Here is an 18,961-nt window from a genome sequence, read left to right on the forward strand (position 1 = left end):
TCCTGAGGTCCTCTTAGGATAAATTTGAATGCAAGTCAGGTGGCTCAGAGATTGTTCTTCACTCAGTGACTAGACAGCATTTTCATCATTCTTGCCATTCCTAGTATGTGTCTCTGGAGATGACTTAGCTATTCTGATTTTTGGCCTGCCGACAGATGACTTCTCCTAGGCTGCTGATACTAGATGACAACAACAACCAAAAAAAAAAAAAAATCATCTCTCCTAGAGTTATTTACCACACAGCATTGTTGTTTACTTGGCCGCTTAACAAATGCTGTGAAATGGATAATTTATATAGTGATTTACACTCAGGTGCACAATATCAAGTACAACTGAGAAATTTCTTTCTTTCTCTTTTCTTTTTTTTTGCTTAAACTTGTGAAAATACAATGAAAGTTGTTCAGTCATGTCTGACTCTTTGCGACCCCATGGACTACACAGTCCATGGAATTCTCCAGACCAGATTACTGGAGTGGGTAGCCGTTCCCTTCTCCAGGGGATCTTCCCAACCCAGGGATCGAACCCAGGTCTCCTGCATTGCAGATGGATTCTTTACCAGTTGAGCCACAGGGGACACCCTAGAATACTGGAGTGGTTAGCCTATCCCTTTTCTAGCGGATCTTTCTGACCCAGGTATTAAACCGGGCTCTCCTGCGTTGCAGGCAGATTCTTTACCAACTGAGCTATCAGGGAAGCCTGAAAATACAATAGGAATCTAATAAATTTTTGAGCAGTCCAGGATATTCATTACCTCTATGCAAAGCCTGGAGAATCTCAAGGATGGGGGAGCCTGGTGGACTGCCGTCTATGGGGTCGCACAGAGTCGGACACGACTGAAGCGACTTAGCAGCATATGCAAAGTTGGCTACAAGTATAAATTATTCCTAGCCAACATACTAAAGTTACCAATCTGCCCAGTAGCTATTTCCCACTTTCCTAGTACACAAATGCTCATTCAAGGGCATTTGCTATATGTGATAATACCGCCCCCCCCCCCCCCCCCCCGCCAATAACTGTTCTGCTATGGAAAATGTGGTACATTATTAAAGAAAACAAATTAGAGTCCATCTGAAGAGTAAGTGAGGAAGTACATCTGAATGGGAGAAAAGAGAACATTGTCAAGAGAGGAAGGTATATTATCTCGAACTTGGAAGGCAAATAGTTCAATCTGACAAATATTTACTCAGCCATTACTGTATGTCAGCAAATGCTATGATCTGAGGGCTCAGGATTTAGCACACCATTACTACCATCAAAGAGCTTATGGAAAATGGGAGATTTTAGACATGCATACATCGGTGAGGAATGTTTGATGGTTGAGATGGAACAGTAGAAAGAGTATTTAAGTGAAAATACTAAAGGAATTAAGGTGTGAAGCAAGGGGCATAATTAAAGAATAGAAAATAGATTAAAAGAAGCAATTTTTTTCCTCCACTTTTATTGAGGTATAATTATTATGACATACAGCACTGTATAGGGGCTCCCCTGGTGACTCATTGGTAAAGAATCTGCCTGCAATGCAGGAGACCTGGGTTCAATCCCTGGAGAAGGGAATGGCAGTTCACTCCAGTATTCTCGCCTGGAGAATTCTATGGACAGAAGAGCCTGGCAGGCTGCCCTCCATGGGGTTGCAAAGAGTCACAAAGAGATAGAAAACCAGAGAAATATCTCTAGTTTTATGTTTCTTCGTGCGAAGGTCACAAAGCGATATAAACCCAGAGAAATAAAAAACTGTTTTCCCCTGTGATGAGAACTAAGTTTACTCTCAACAACCTTCATATATAACATACAGCACTGTTGATTATATTTGCCATGTTGTACCTACATTCCTAGTACTTATTTTAGTTATAACTGCAATGTGGTACCTTTTGACTACCTTCATTATGCTCCCCTTCCCCCTGCCTCTAGTAACCACAATCTGATTTCTTTTTCTATGAGTTTGTTTGTTTCTGAAATGTAATTGATCTATGACACAATTCCTGTTACAAAATATAGTGATTTAATATTTCTGTACATTTCACGATGATGATCGTGATAAGTCTAGTTACCAAGGAAGCAGGTTTTGAAGAGGGAGCATCAGGAGATAGAAAGCTAGAGAGAGAATTTGATCCAACACAGTAGTTAATGAAAGATTTTAGTAGGAATGTGATCTAGGCAGCTCTTTACTTCAGGAAATATAAAATTTGGTGGTCGGAAGAGCAGAAGATTAGATAGGAGGCTATACTTGTAATACAATTAATGATAAGAGTGAATTGTAGGAAGTAAAGGGGAAGGGAGGGGACAAATTCATAATGGATGTAGAAGGAAAATGGTTTGGCCACTGATTAGGTGAAGGAAGGCGGGGGAGGGGTCAGAGGTGACTCAGGATTTGAACTAAACCTCTAGGCAGGCAATACCCAAAATAGGGACGATATGGTTGAAGAAAATATAGAGTTCCATAGTAGATGCACTGAATTGTAGATACCTGTAAAACATCTAGAAGTAGATATCTAAAAAGCAATTGTAAATAGAAAATTCAAATTTGGGACGTAGGTACAGTCTGAAGATACATGTATACAAATTTTTGAGAACAGTATCACTTGTTAAACTAGATGTTGTGAAAATGCATTATCAGTAACAGAGGATAGGAAACATTTACTGCAGAAATAGAAGGACCTGCTAACTCAATAAAATTTCTGGGAGTTGATAGTTGTTATCTTCTCAAAAGTCACTACAGCGTCCAGCCCCCTACTATTTAATGATGTGATTTTTGATGTGTGACATTTTAAAGTGTGTCTCAGTTTCAGAAGTAATTTGTAACAGTTGGTGCTTGTTTCCAACTCATTCCATTGATGATGTTTAAAAGCGAAAAGCATTGAGTGGGATCTAGTGCAAGAAAAGATTCTTCAGGTGGTCCAGACTAAAGGGTGAACAGTTCTAATGCTTGGTTTTGTATGACCCTGTTGAGACCTCTGGTGCTCAGTGTATCTGTATCAAAATTAGAGACTGTTTGGACTCTAGGGAAAGCCATAGTAGGAGAATCAAATAGAATTTCCAGAGTTTAGAATAAAACCTTATCAAGTAATTCTTTTCATTTTAAGGAAAAGCTCACTCTTACTGGGTTCTGGTGGACTGTGGAATCACAAGCCCTCCCACCCCAAAATGTTCCCAAGCTGCTCTGCTGTTTATTTGATTGCCTTTTGTAGGCATGAGCTGCTTAAGTACAAGATGCTTTGGCTTCTTCATGTTTGTGTGCCTGAGTCCTAGCAGGGTGTTTAAGCACTTACTCATTACTCAAAACATATTGGTTAAAAGTTCATTTCCTTGGCCCTATAGTTATGGATATCTGCTAAGGAAACATGAGGAAAAAATATATAAAATTACTATAATATATAATATATATTATAGATATAATCATACTGTGATAGATTTGTATTTATATCTTTAAAATAGAGGAAGATTTGAAAGAACATTAATGTTCAACAGTAGAGAAATGCCTGACTAAATTATGGGATGTAGACAGAATATTTCACAATCATTAAAAGCTGGGATTTTGAAAAAAAAAAAAAAAAAAACATTGATGACATGATAATATAAGTAGGATATAGTCCTAAATTTAAAATATAATGTATAACACTGTAAACACAGCATGCTGAGTTCTATCTTTAAATTCATATGTCCTTGAAGGGAATGTATGTGGCAGGAATTCCTCTTAGGGCGAGGGCTGTTTTTGTTTAGGACGATATATTGAGCCTAGTAGTAGCGTGTGCTCAGTTGAGTCTGACTATTTGCAACCCCAGGGACAATAGCCCATCAGTCTCCTCTGTCTATGGAATTTTCCAGGCAGGAATACTGGAATAGGTTGCCATGCCCTCCTCGTGGGATCTTACCAACCCTGAGTTTGAACCTGCATCTCCAGTATTGACAGGTGGATTCTTTACTGCCAGCACCATCTGAGAAGCCTATTTTGAGCCTAATACAGTAGCAAATAAAACACAGAGACTATGTGTTAGTAGTAAAAATGAAGCAGAGTGAAAAGAGTTACAAAGGGGCTGTACTTTACATAAGGTGGTCATGGAGGTTTCCTCTAATGGGTCACATCAGAGCAGAAACTTGGGGTATAGGAGATACACCAGTCTGTTTGTTTGCTGGTGAAAATGATCCAGTAAAAAGAAAAATTTTGACCATGGAATGGAGAGAAGGGGTGGTCACAGGAACTGTGTCCTTGATTAGGCACAGGTGAGAAGTTAGCCTTAGCTGTGAGTGAAATGATTCCTTCACCATGAAGGCAGGGCATGTGGCTACTATTACTGTAGGTTAATAGGTGTTGGAGTGGGAGTTTATGACAGTTCTCTATTGATTGCGTCTGTCTTCCCAGTACAACAGAGGGAAGTTCATCAAATAAGAGTCAGAATAAGAGAAGAGGAGATGTATGAAATAGTCATGTATGAGAATGGGAGTTGATCAATATTTAATTACAAAGTATGTAACAATTTCTATTTTGTGTATCTGGGGTGAATTTTTTATTTATCCAAAAGTACAGTTTTTTTCTTTTTTGTCTCCGCATCACTTTATGTCTTTTCCATCTCCTTGTAACCAAAGTGGTTAATCTAGTGGCAAACGGACAGAAAATAGAAATGAAGAGAACTTTCTTGTTTCTTGAGCTTCTAAGGCAGTTTGTCATAACTATCTCTTTTATGCCAGTGAAATAATAGGATTTTTCTCACTGTTTCTCAACAGGGTGGTGGCGACTGTCCAGAAATGAGTATCGGAGCTATAAAAATTGCCTTGGAAATTTCCCTTCCTGGGTCTTTCATCTATGTTTTCACTGATGCGCGATCCAAGGATTATCGACTCACTCATGAGGTGCTGCAGCTTATCCAACAGAAACAGTCACAGGTGAGTAGGAGTCAACCCCCCAACCCCCCAATTTTCCATCTGAACGCAGCTGTATGAAATACAGCATGTAAGAGATTGCCTCCCCTCTCACTATCCCATGTGTGGCAAATATCAATAACTACAATTATGGATCCATATATAAGGGCTCCAATATGTATGTATGTGTGATTTAATGTAGATAGATATGTGATATTTGCACATAGACTATAAATGCATTGTTTCACAATATGGAAAAGAAATGATTAGGGTTTAATTAAGATATTTGTTATTGTCTTATCCACATAACTGACAAAAGCACAGCCCTAACAGAAAAGCCTATATTTCCATTGTCACCTCCCATGTGAAATCTTGTCTGAGTCAATTACTCATTGCATCAGTTAGCTATTGCTGAGTAAGAAGCTATTCTAACTCTCAGTGACTTAAAACAATAGTCATGTATTTCTCACATGTTTGTCGGGCTCAGTTGCCCTAGGCTCTGCTTGCTCACTTGTGTATCTAAGCATAGTTTGGTTTTGGCTTATCTCAGCTGAGCTCTGGGTGACTTGGCTCTTCCTTGCAAGTTTCTCCACCTCTTTCTGAGACCAGTAATCTAGTTTAGGTATTATCTTGTCATGACAAAGGCAGAAACACTAAGAGATCAAATGGAAATACACAAGGCAATGGCACCTGACTCCAGTACTCTTGCCTAGAAAATCCCATGGATGGAGGAGCCTGGTGGGCTGCAGTCCATGGGGTCGCTACGAGTCGGACATGACTGAGTGACTTCACTTTCACTTTTCATTTTCATGCATTGAAGGACTAAATGGCAACCCACTCCATTGTTCTTGCCTGGAGAATCCCCAGGATAGGGGAGCCTGGTGGGCTTCCGTCTATGGAGCTGCACAGAGTCGGACACGACTGAAGTGACTTAGCAGCAGCAGCAGCTTGAGTGTCAGTTTGGAAGCAGTAGAATGTGCATTTTGCCTTGTTCTTATGGCCAAAACTGCGAGGAGATCCAACCAGTCCATCCTAAAGGAGACCAGTCCTGGGTGTTCATTGGAAGTACTGATGCTGAGGCTGAAACTCCAATACTTTGGCCACCTCATGTGAAGAGTTGACTCATTGGAAAACACCCTGATGCTGGGAGGGATTGGGGGCAGGAGGAGAAGGGAACGACAGAGGATGAGATGGCTGGATGGGATCACTGACTCGATGCACATGAGTTTAGGTGAACTCCGGGAGTTGGTGTTGGACAGGGAGGCCTGGCGTGCTGCGATTCATAGGGTTGCAAAGAGTCGGACACGACTGAGCTACTGAACTGAACTGAACTGTGGCCAAAGCCAGTCAGATTTCCAAGGTTTGATTCAAAGATGACAAAGTAAACTTTACCTGTTTTGTAAGGTTAACTTCAAGATTGCCTGTAAATTGTGTGAATCAGGAAGATACACACACACACACCCCCCACCCCCACCCCCCACTTGCCTGGCAGTATGTTAATATACAGTAAGTGCTCGATAACCATATGGTGATTTCCCCAAATCCTTTAAATTATCTTCTTTTTTTTTTTTTTTTTTAACTGTAGGTGGTATTTGTGCTTACTGGAGATTGTGATGACAGAAGCCATATTGGATACAGAGTCTATGAAGAAATTGCCTCTACAAGTTCTGGTCAAGTGTTCCATCTCGACAAAAAACAAGTGAATGAGGTCAGTTTAATAAGTGGGTCTACTTTATTATTCACTACCTTATCAACATCAGTTGGGCAAACCTAATTGTATCAGATTTGATTTCAAGAACAACTCAAGCAAAAAGGTTTTTCCCCCTGGGCCACATGTTTATAAAGGCATTAAACTGATGTGCAGAAGCATAGGTTTATCTGGTATTAATTTCTAGACAGTGTTATGCTATACTGATAAATTATTTAGATTTGAGGATACATTTATTTAAAATTCATTTAGTGGAACTTGAAAATTTTTGTAGTTTTTATTGTTTAGTAAGGTTAGTTTGTATTTCTCATGTAAAGCTTTTGGATAACTGGTAAAATGAGGCTTGATTTGTCTCTTCCTTCACTCATTTTACATTTGTTCACTAAGCTAGAATATAGGAAGTTAGTTTTTCTAATGGAGTTTGATCTCTAAAATAAAAAATAGAAACTATTGCCCAATAACTATATACTTATCTAAAAATTTTTATGATAGTCTATAATGTATATATTAAGAAAATCTTTGTAGTTTCTAAAATTGTGTTTAAGATATGTATAATTGTCATGAGTCTCTCTTTCTGTTACCTTGCTTTGACCCTACCTGTGATGATAAAATTTTGTTTACTTATTTGGCTCCCAGGTAAGTTTCTAGGAACATGCCAGCAAAAAGATAAGATATTATATTTGCATAATTCATGTTTGATTTGATGTGGTCAGGGTATCTATACAAATTTTATTTCTTTGTTTGTCATTATTGCAATTAGTATTAAAACTTTTCTTAAGGAACAGTTTTCAACTATGGAAGAATAACAGCATGATTAACTGTATTGTGTGTGTTTATATAAACGCACATACATAAATATATCCACAGGTATATAAATAAATATATCCACAGATATATACACACATACTCATATATATGTATATATACACACATACATGTGGATGTGTGTGTGTGTTATTTTCCTCTTTTTTGTGATCTAATATGTGGTAAACACTTAAGTTTCTGATATGAGCTAAAAAGATGGGTCTTTTTCTTTGTAACACAGGATTTTACATATATATATAATATATATTATATATAAATTTATATGTTTATAAAAATTTGGCTATAGATATGCTCTATATCTATATCTATATATAGATATGCTCCAGATATATATAAAATATCTGGAGCATATTATGCTTAGTCAAATAAGACAGAGAAAGACAAATACCATATATTTTTACATATATGTGGACTCTAAAAAAAATAATATAAACGGACAGATGTAACAAAACAGAAACGGACCCACAGAGAACAAATTTGTGATTACTGGAGGGGAATGGATGGGGAGAGGGCAAAATAGGCGAAGGGATTTAAAAGGTACAAACTAATAAGCATAAAATAAATAACTTTTAAGGATATAATGGACAGCACAGGGAATATAGTCAATAAACAAGTTCTGTTCATTTCATGAGACTTCCTTGTCTTAAAAGAAATGGTTCACTATGTTCTCTTATAACTAAAGAATTCCTATTAGATCATGCAGGAACTAATGGCACATTGCAAGTTTCTAGAATAAATAATTTAGTTAAAATATTTTTTATTAATATATGATATACAAACAAAGAATATTACTTTAGTGTAAACAAATTTTCTTGTAAGAAACAGCCTTTGGAGGAAACTATGACTTGAGTCTGTATTGTGTCCATTGTAGTGGTGTACTAAGTCATGTCTGACTCTGCAGCCCCATGGATTGTAGCCTGCTAGGCTCTTCTGTCATGGGATTGTCCAGGCAAGAATACTGGAGTGGGTTGCCATTTCCTTCTCCAGGGGATCTTCCTGACCCAGGAATTGAAGCCGGGTTTCCTTTACTGACTGAGCTATGAGGAAAGCGTCCCTGAGCTTTGAGGGACGCTATGAGGGAAGTGTCCCTCCGTGTCCACTGTAGCAATTCAGAAGTGCCTGGGCAGGTCTGACAACTACAGGGGAGACCTTAACAGTTATTTGAATAAACATCTGCATGAGAGTTTGGGAGCCTGAAGTTGGAGAAGAGTGCAAGGTGTCTCTCTCTGGAACTAGGTTTCTTGTCCCTTGACCTTGTGCTTGACCTTAATGATGGGAATGGCAACATTTGGAGTTGTTTTTAACCTGGGATTATGTAAGACTCTGGGGTACAGTCAATATCATTAGCATGAAGTAGGGCATAGTGGAGAAGAGCATCACTCTCTCTTTTATCAGTGAGGACACCACCCACTTAGGGGGTTATGAGGCTTTTGGGGGAGTGGTAGTGGCATTCAGTGCAGACAGCTAGGGCGTTGATGGCAACAGAGTATACCATGCCCAGAGGACAGGGTGGTTCCCAGCAGAAGATACTGCAGAAGAGAAGAGGTGAGAAGAGTCATGGCCACGGTCAGCGGGCACCTAGTGCGTTTGAAAGAGCAGCTGACTGAACCTGCAGGCATAACTTGGAGATTCTCAAAACAAATTGGATAAACTTCTAGACCTTTGCCAACAAAGGTCTGTCTAGTCAAGGCTATGATTTTTCCAGTAGTCATGTATGGATGTGAGTTGGAGTATAAAGAAAGCTCAGCACCGAAGAATTGATACTTTTGAAATGTGGTGTTGGAGAAGACTCTTGAGAGTCCCTTGGACAGCAAGGAGATCCAACCAGTCCATCCTAAAGGAAATCAGTCCTGAATATTGATTGGAAGGACTGATGTTGAAGCTGAAACTCCAATACTTTGGCCATCTGATGCAAAGAACTGACTCATTGGAAAAGACCCTGATGCTGGGAAAGTTTGAAGGCAGGAGAAGGGGATGACAGAGGATGAGATGGTTGGATGGCATCACCGACTCAATGGACATGAGTTTGAGTAACTCCAGGAGTTGATGATGGACAGGGAGGCCTGGCGGGTCTGCAGTCCATGAGATCACAAAGAGTCGGACACGAATGAGCGACTGAACTGAAACTTCTAGGGAGAACCTTAGAACTTTATTGTTGGGTTTCCCTTGTGGCTCAGTGGTAAAACATCCACCTGCCAGTATAGGAGACACAGGTTCGACCCCTGGGTCCGGAAGATCCTTTGGAAGGAAATGGCAACCCACTCCAGAATCTTCTTGGGAAATCCCATGGACAGAGGAGTCTGGCGAGCTATAAAATACAAAAGATGGGGTCATAAAGAGTCAGACATGATTTAGTGATTAAATGATGACAAACATAGGACATTATTAGGATTGGGTCCCAGAGCTAGACTATAACCTTGTCTGTCCCATTAGTGTGATAATTTATATTCATACACTAAAACTGTTGTCTTAAATGAAGATTATAAGCCCTACAGAGGTACAGACTTTCTTATTAAGCAAATGGGGTGATGTGTAGTCCTAAGAAAGAATTCTGTTGTTCAGTCACTCAGTTGAGTCCAACTCTTTGTGACCCCATGGACTGCAGCACACCAGTCTTCCCTGTCCTTCACTATCTCCTGGAGTTTGCTCAAACTCATGTCCTTTGAGTTGGTGATGCCATCCAACCATCTCATCCTCTGTTGCCCTCTTCCCCTTGTGCTTTCAGTCTTTCCCAGCATCAGGGTCCTTTCCAGTGAGTCAGTTCTTCACATCAGGTGGCCAAAGTATTGGAGCTTCAGCTTCAGCATCAGTCCTTCCAATGAATGTTCAGGGTTGATTTCCTTTAGGATTTGATCTTGCAGTCCAGAGGACTCTCAGGTGTCTTCTCCAGTGCCACAGTTCAAAAGCATCAATACTTCTGCACTCAGCCTTCTTTATGGTCCAAATTACCAAATAATTTATAGGAATAACAGTTTAAAATTTTTGGTATAAATTACAGAAAATTGTATGGATGTAGATATATCACAGAAATTTAACCCACTGCTATGTTAATAGTCTTTTTCTCTTAGATTATCAGTTGATACTCTGATCTTTAAGTTCAGCTAGGCAGAAGAGGACTAGATAAAAGCATTACTAAAACTGCCCATTTTTATAAGCTAGAGTTTGATGCCAACAGAAATGGGCTTTAATGTTTATGTCAACCATAGCAATTCCAATCCCCCTTTCAGTTGGTTCATGAAAGGTCATTAAATCTCAAAAGAGACTTAGCTAAGGGTATCTTGGAAAAGATATTTTCTGGATATTGTCCTGCATGGATGTAAATCCCAAGTTTGGTGCAGGCATCTTCATACAAGTCCGGGGTTGAAATAAATATGAGGGGGATTAAAGAGCTAAGGAAGTCCAGAGCCTTTGGATTAAGTCAACATTCAGACCATCCTATCTCTAAGTCCAAGAATTAGGGAAGTAATCTTTTTGTTTAAGACAATTAGAGTTGAACATTACAGTACCTTACTAATAAACGCATCCTAACTTAAAAAAGTGAAAAGTGAAAGTGAAAGTCATTCAGTCATGTCCAACTCTTTGTGACTCCATGGACTATATAGCCCATGGAATTATCCAGGCCAGAATGCTGGAGTGGGTAGCCTATTCCTTCTCCTGCGGATCTTCCTGACCCAGGAATTGAACTGGAGTCTCCTGCGTTGCAGGCAGATTCTTTACCAACTGAGCTATCAAGGAAGTCTTCCTAACTGATAAGAATTCTGTATTTTTGGTGACATGGTCTCTGTAAGTCCCAGTTTCTTTGTATAAGAAAGGATAAATGGGGATATGTAAATGTAAAATGGGGATAGTAGAATTATACATTTCAGGAAGTTGTCATATTAAATGAGATAATGCATATGAAATGTTCCTCCCAAGTTCCAATATAGGGTAAGTGCCCAATAAATGTTAACTAGTATTGCTTTAATCCTTATAGTGTTGTTATTTTGCTTTCAAAGTAGGGAAATTGTGCCACTGTGTTTGTTAGAAACCAGATGGTTCGTTGTTGTTGCTGGGAAATAAGTTTGAGTGGGACAGTCTGGGAAGAGGCTGGAGAGAGGGTTCTTTTTTTGATGTGTGTAAAAGAGATATTCTGAAAGGGTTTCTGGAGCCCCATAAGCCAATATATTCCTTAAAGCCACCAAAGTAAATGATTTTTTTTAAACAAAAAGCAGAATGACAGTGTTAAAATTGGATTTGCAAAAATTTTGCATGTAATTTAACTGTTTCCCTTTTCTAATTGTTCCAGATTCTCCTATTATGTAAATATTCTAAACTCTAAGGAACTTAGATGCTATAACGATGTCTGCACACTTAATAGGTATAAGAACTGTGGTGAAGTCATACACATACTGAGTCCTTTCATTTTAATAGAGTGATTTTTTTCATCTTTTGTTTCCAAAGGAATGTGTTGAGTATTATGCTTTATCCTCCTAACCCATTTCATCAGTTTCCTAAATGAGCAGGTTATATTTTGTGTCAACTCTCTCGAGATTATTTGAAGTTTTTTTCTTTCTTCCTGTTCATTTTTTTGGAGAAGATCTAGGTATCTTTCATCTTTATTTAACATAAAAGAGAAACCAAAGAAAAGGAAGTATTTGGCTGAGCATCAGGGATATATAAATCATTGTGTGGTATTACTCTTTGGCAATACAAGTTAAGACACATCTCAAAGATGTACTTAATTCACCTTTGAAGACAGTGAAGGAACTGAACAGTCTGAGTCTTTCATTTCTTTGTAAACTGGGTGATTGTCAGTGATCCAATTAATGCTTCCTAGGTTTAAGTCCAAGTTTGAAATCTCAGAGTTACCCACAGATGTTATATTCTTGTGTCCAAGAACCTAACCCCAAAGATCCATCATCCAGTGGGTAATTCGCTTGTTCTGTTTCCCAGTCCTTTCCCTCCACCTCTTCCAGCTGATGTCCTCGAATATCTCCGTTTCCAACCCCCCACCCCAAACCCTCTCCCTCTACATCCCACACTTGTAGATTGCTTTTATTCCCCACTCCTAAGTAATGCTGGCTAGCTGACAATGTTATAGCAGAAATAAATTTTATTAAATAAATAATTGTCAGGAAATTTACGTTTGTGAAAGAGGTCAATGATGATATTTAGAAGTCCCATGAGAATATATCTTAATGACTGTCCTATCATATAACTTGCAGGTTGTCAGTGTAGGAAGTTTTAATTCCAACATTCCCTTTTGATACCCAGGGCTTTCTTCTGGAGTGGTGCCCTGTGCTTCTCTGTGTGACATAGACATATTCCTCTTGATTTTCTTTCAGACAAGAAAGACTCCTGTAACTCCTTTCTTTGGTCTAAGCGTAAGAAAATATGCTGTGTGATTAAGAAAATGATACCAGATCAGAATGATTGGGTGCTTGCTATGGCCTCTAAGCAAGAGCTGAATTTTATTTTACTTCGTTTCATTTCACTTAATCCTTACTACTGCCTATAAGAAAGACACCATGAAACAGAGCCTCTGTATCAACCTAGAGGGGTGGGATGGGGCAGGAGATGGGAGGGAGGTTCAAAAAAAAGAAAATATGTGTATATCTATGGCTGACTGAGATTGAGGTTTGACAGAAAACAGCAAAATTCTATAAAGCAATTATCCTTCAGTAAAAAGTAAGTTTGAAAAAAAGAGACCATGAACATCACCTCTGTTTCACAGATGAGGGGAAGAGGCATAGGGAGGCAGACCATCTTGTTCAGGGTTAAACTACTGCTGACTGTAAATGTCGGAACGTAGGGGACATATACATTCTTTATCATGTAACTGCACCCATAACCGTGGTGAATCTTGGTTCTGATTTCCTCTTTTGTTTTTATCAGATGATGCAGTTTCAACAGTAAAGTGACGCATCAGATATTCCATCCTGATTCATTTGTTCAGCACATGTTGAGCTACCTGATGCTAGTCAGCCCACTGAACACTGGGAAAGGAAGGTCTTTGAAGTTTCTTCATTGAAGATAGGATAGAGCCACATGAGATTAAACAAATAGGGAAATTTCAATAGTTGTTGTCGTTCAGTCACTCAGTTGTGTCCAACTCTTTGTGACCCCAGGGACTGCAGCATGCCAGGCTTCCCTGTCTATCACCAACTCCTAGCGTTTGCTCAAACTCATGGCCATTGAGTCGGTGATGCCATCCAACCATCTCATCCTCTGTCATCCCCTTCTCCTGTCTTCAATCTTCCCCAGCATCAGGATCTTTTTCCAATAGTAGGCTCTTTGCATCAGGTGGCCAAAGTATTGGAACTTCAGCATCAGTCCTTTCAATGAACATTCAGGACTGATTTTCTTTAGAATTGACTGGTTTGATCTCCTTGCACTTCAAGGGACTCTCAAGAATCTTATCCAAAAGCCAGTTCAAAAGATTCAATTCTTCAGTGCACAGCCTTCTTTATGGTCCAGCTTTCACATCCTTACATGACAATTGGAAAAATCATAGCTTTGACTATATAGAAGTTTGTTGGTAAAGTAATGTCTCTGCTTTTTAATATGCTGCCTAGGTTGGTCATTGCTTTTCTTCCAAGGAGCAAGTGTCTTTTACTTTAACGGCTGCGGTCACCATCCACGGTGATTTTGGAGCCCAAGAAAATAAAGTCTGTCACTGTTTCTATTGTTTCCCCATCTATTTGCCATGAAGTGATGGGACCAGACGCCATGATCTTAGTTTTTTGAATGTTGAGTTTTAAGCCAGATTTTTTACTCTCCTCAAATAGTACCCAGCACAATAGACTTGGGCATCTGATCTAAACTGACTGCCCTCTACTTTAGAAGGGCACTGAAAATGCGGTCTACTTTTCTTTGAATAAGTGGCAGGGTGGTAAAAGTCCAAGGTGTTTGGAATCTCAGTTCTAAGTTCTTCTGCTTTGTAGGCAAGACTATCCCAGCCACTGCTGAAGCCAACGTGCTCTGGGAGTTTACCATCAACTTCGTTACAGCAGCGAGGAGAGAGGGAAGTCATCCCAGAATTTTTACTTTAAGAATGATTAAAGAAGCAGGATATCAGTAATTATCTGAGCAGAAAAGAGATGGCTCACTCAGCAGGGACAAAAGAAAGTTTAGTGAATAACAGACTACCAAGGTGTGGGCAGGGCTAAGCGCAGCCAACAGGCAATGGTGAAGCATTGAGAGTCCAGCAACAATAAAGGAGAGAGCTTGGACCAGCGCCCAGGGAGATCAAAGTTGAGATCCTCTGACAGGCAAACTGCAGCCGTGGAGGATAAAGCCTGAAGAATCCTTCTTCATGCTTTTCATTTCACCCAGTCTTACTGGAAGCTGGGAGACCGTGGAGCCCCTAGTGAAGCAGTTCTTAAAGGTTAGCATCCCTGGATGCAGAGCCTAATGGAGAAGGGCCGAGAATTGATCTGGAGGGGCAAAATCAAAGTATCCAGCACAAGCAGAACTGTGCAGTAAAGACTCAGGCCCTGGGACCATGACCCATATCCCAGCCAGGGGATGTTACCTAAGTTACACAGTCTTTCTCTTTCAGTTTCCTCATTTGAAAAAGAGGAGAATGATAGTACCTATCACAAAGTTATTGTGTTTGCTGCTGCTGCTAAGAAGAACATACCAATAAATACTAACTTATTATTTTTATTTAGTGATGTATTTTTGTCAAAATATTCCAGCAACGTTTTAACATTTTTTCCAAAAACAAATATGTATTTAGCGTCCATCTGTGTTGAGATAACCAAAGGCAGTGTGCTATGATGGGGCTTTAGGATCCAGGAGATCTGGATTTAAATGAGTACTCTGCCTTTAGCTAGTTGGAAACTTTCTGTAACTTCTCTGAGACTTTCTTCATGTGATAACAGGCATAGTAATTAACTCACAGGACTGCCGTGAAGCTTAAATAAAATAAGGGACAGATATAATAAGCCAAATAGAGTCCCAGGAAAATGGAAATCAGTGAGCCTGGAGGTCCTCCTACGCCAGAGAGAACCTATGATTTTGCTTTTATTATAGGTCCTTGGGATATCCTTCTCCTGTGGGGTATTTTGGTGAACCCCACCTTTACAAATAAATACATAAGGGAGAATGAACTCAGGCTAGTAAATAAAGGCTTTGTGAGATTCTCAAATATTTACAGTTGCCCTGTATTTGTCATATTTTCTTATTTTCACATCGCAGTAAAGCCATTTAAAGGTAAAGGGTTTAACTGCTTATTGTGGGAATAATAATATCAATTATAGTCATAATAATATAGGTCACCTCTAGAGAGTGCTTATTATATTCCAGGCACTACGCTGAGTGCATTCCTTTAATCATCACAGATCTATGGGCATTAGAAAAATGTTTAAACAGTAAGTTATGTTATTTTTTGCCCCCCCCCCAAATGAACCCATGGCCTCATTTAACCATATTTGTAACCTATAAAACACTAGCGATAATAATAACATGATAAGCACTGTCAGGAAGCTCCGAAGAGAATAAATCCCACTTGCTTGAGAGTCTACCTGGAGTCAGCCTGTGTAGTTTCAGCTGCAGAGAAGAGAGGAACATAGGAAGAGTCCCTGGATGCCCTGCATGGAAGGAAGCAGGGGTAGGTGATTAGGTGGAGAAGTGTCCTGGAGCTGAGGAGCAGACAGGTTCATGGAGTTCTGGAGGAAGACAGAACAGATGATCATCTTTCTGTATGTAACATGTATTGGGACTAAAGAAAACATCTTTACTTGTTTCCACTGGGAAGGGAAGAGTTGCATTTACTAGATATTTCAGAGGCAGTAACTGAAACCCAAGAAAATGACGTGGCAATTGGCAACTAATCAGGTGAAAAATATGAACAACCTGGCAACCAAGAGCCTCACTGATTAGAAATTACTGGATATATTTCTCTTGTGAGTTTCATACTCATTTTCATTGAGGTCAGTGTTGATATTAGAAAAGCTGTAAGCTTTCGCTGGAGGATAAATTCAGCACAGACCCTTCCTGCAATATTGCTAAAGGCTACTTGTGATTAGAATTCAGAATGAGAGCTTTCCGTGTATGGACTTAATGATGAGACTCTGAAACCCAGGGTTTTGAACAGTTAGTGCTCCAAAATGAGGTATCTGCCATTTTCTTTTCCTCTGTTTCAAGTTTCACTCCAGTCATTATTTCAAAAACATAACCTTGCTGACTGTGTTTCCTCTGAAATTTGAAAATGTATGAGACAGTTATAACATCTATAAAGCTTCTGGAAATGTGTGAAAAGAATACATAAGTGTTTCCACTTATCCCTTCTTTGAATTCACCTAATTAAGTGTTGAAAATGAAGTGGAGAGCTCAGAGTTCATATTTTAAAATAATATGGATATCTCTACATCCACAAAAATAACCAAAAAAGGAATACATACCTTAGTTCCAATGGAATGCTTTCTTCCTTTATTATTATGCCGAGTGACATGTTGTCATGAGTGTGTGCTGGATACACACACTCCTGTCACTGTCTTATCTCTCCAGGGCACCTGGGAGTGCTTTACAGGTCACCAAGATGGTTAAACGAAGCCATGTGTACTTTACAGTTTCAGTTGTCTATTAAAAAAAAACAATATAACATAATTTATTGTTTAAAAAACTATTTATTGCTCACAGGCCTCTGAGAATGGGAACAGTTTTTCAAGATGGCATTTAAAGTATGCATAGTACATATTTCTTGCATGTGGGAGGAAAAAGATGACTGTTCTCAATAGAATCTTATTTAGGCAAAATATACCAAAAGTCAGAAAGAGCCCTTCTCCAATGTGAAATACTGGGGAATAGGGAGTATTTAAAAGATATGCTCTGTAAGGAAAATGAGAATTCCACCTTGCATTTCATGGTTTCATTTTCCATGTTGGCTCTGGGAACTGTTTGAAGCACTAGTTACAAACTGTGGCGGTACTTTCTATAAGGGCCATGGGAGTCATACCCATGAAACAAAAATCTCTGCCTGTGAAATGTAAAGACGGTCATGATATATCATCTCTGGCATTACTTGTCTACAAAACTCAGAAAACGAATGGATACCACTCGCTGAATTTTCTTTCTAAAATTCCAAATCAGCAAAGAGAAAGGAGAAAAGAAGCTGTCATAAATGCCTGAAAGAACATTCCTTAAAGAAAAAAAAAATTAAGGGCAAATGTTAGCTAATAGATTATATGTATTTAACAAGATGAAAATAAGGAGAAAAAGAAACTTGTTTACTTAACTGATTCTTTTTTATAATGTGCATTGCAAATTTTTTCAATGCTTTTTGTTTTTTATTGGGGTATCACCAGTTAACAGTTTTTGATAGTTTCAGGTGAACAATGTAGCTGACTCTATTTTGATTTTTGTTCAGTTGCTCAGTTGTGTCTGACTTTTTGTATCCCCATGGACAATATCTCACCAGGCTCCTCTGTCCATGGGATTTTCCAGGTAAGAATATTGGAGTGGGTTGCCATTTTCTTCTCCATTTTGATTAGAAGCTGAAGTAAAATATCGATCTTGACTGAGATGTCTGTAATTTAATCTAATTCTAATTAATCTAATTAGATATGTCTGCATATCTAATTCTAGGTTTGTAGGAGTCTTACCTGTCAAAAAGGTATAGTGTCAATCTCAGTCTTTGAAAAATTTATTCAAATCTGCACTGACTTGAAAGAAACGATCTGTTTTCTCCATTTAGAAGACTTGATGGGAGTTAAAGATTTAAGTTGGGAGAAAAAAATGTCCCAAATGCTTGATATTTAAAACTGAAACAACTAATTAGCCTCTGAAATCACTGATCTTGATCTCTTGAAGAGTTTCAACTGGGAACCACAAAGGAACACAAGAAAATGTGAAGAAAATTATTGAAGCAGATAAAATTCTACTGAGCCATTTTCATAGAACCTCAACAATTTGGATATTTCCTTTCATATTTTATCTATTTAAAAGTTAAATGTTCCTTTTAGAGTTTTTTGTTTATAGAGAAAGCATATGTCTATGTTAACATAGTAGGTACACTTTCTCCATCATTATCTATGTACACGCATAAAATATATATGTCAGAGTATATCTGATCTTATTTCAGAAAGAACAAGAGAACTAACACATTTAAGAGGTTATATGCCTATTGTTTCAAAAAATACTGCATTTTATAAAGATTTATATTATTGTTAAGAAAGCAGTTATAAAGCAATAAGGATTTACTCTGTAGCACAGGGAACTATAATATCTTGTAATAACCTATAATGGAAAAGAATCTGAAAAAGTAAATATACATACATATATAAGTATACTTGCACATTTATGTATATATACATGTACATACACACATATATGGGACTTCCCTGATGGCTCACTTGGTAAATAATCTGCATGTAATATAGGAGACCTGACTTTGATCCCTGGGTTGGGAAGATCCCCTGGAGAAGAGAATGGCAACCCACTCTAGTATTCTTGCCTGGAGAATGCCATGGACAGAGGAGCCTGGTAGGCTGCAGTCCTGGGGTCATAAAGTGTCAGACACGACTGAGCGGCTAATACTTTCTTTCACTTTCTTTTCATATACATGTGTGTGTATATATATACAAACACACA

The 18,961-nt window shown here is 38.7% G+C and overlaps 1 protein-coding gene across 1 annotated transcript in view; it reads left to right on the forward strand.

Annotated features, from left to right (window-relative positions):
• The window catches only part of HMCN1 (hemicentin 1), a 546,207-nt gene that overhangs the window by 144,037 nt on the left and 383,209 nt on the right, over nt 1-18,961 (forward strand). The window contains exons 3-4 of the mRNA XM_005690978.3: nt 4,720-4,878; nt 6,440-6,562. Coding sequence (XP_005691035.2) covers nt 4,720-4,878; nt 6,440-6,562 — 282 coding nt within the window. The remainder of the gene's footprint in view (nt 1-4,719; nt 4,879-6,439; nt 6,563-18,961) is intronic.

This window comes from Capra hircus, chromosome 16, assembly GCF_001704415.2.
Source record: "Capra hircus breed San Clemente chromosome 16, ASM170441v1, whole genome shotgun sequence".
Lineage (NCBI taxonomy): Eukaryota > Metazoa > Chordata > Mammalia > Artiodactyla > Bovidae > Capra > Capra hircus.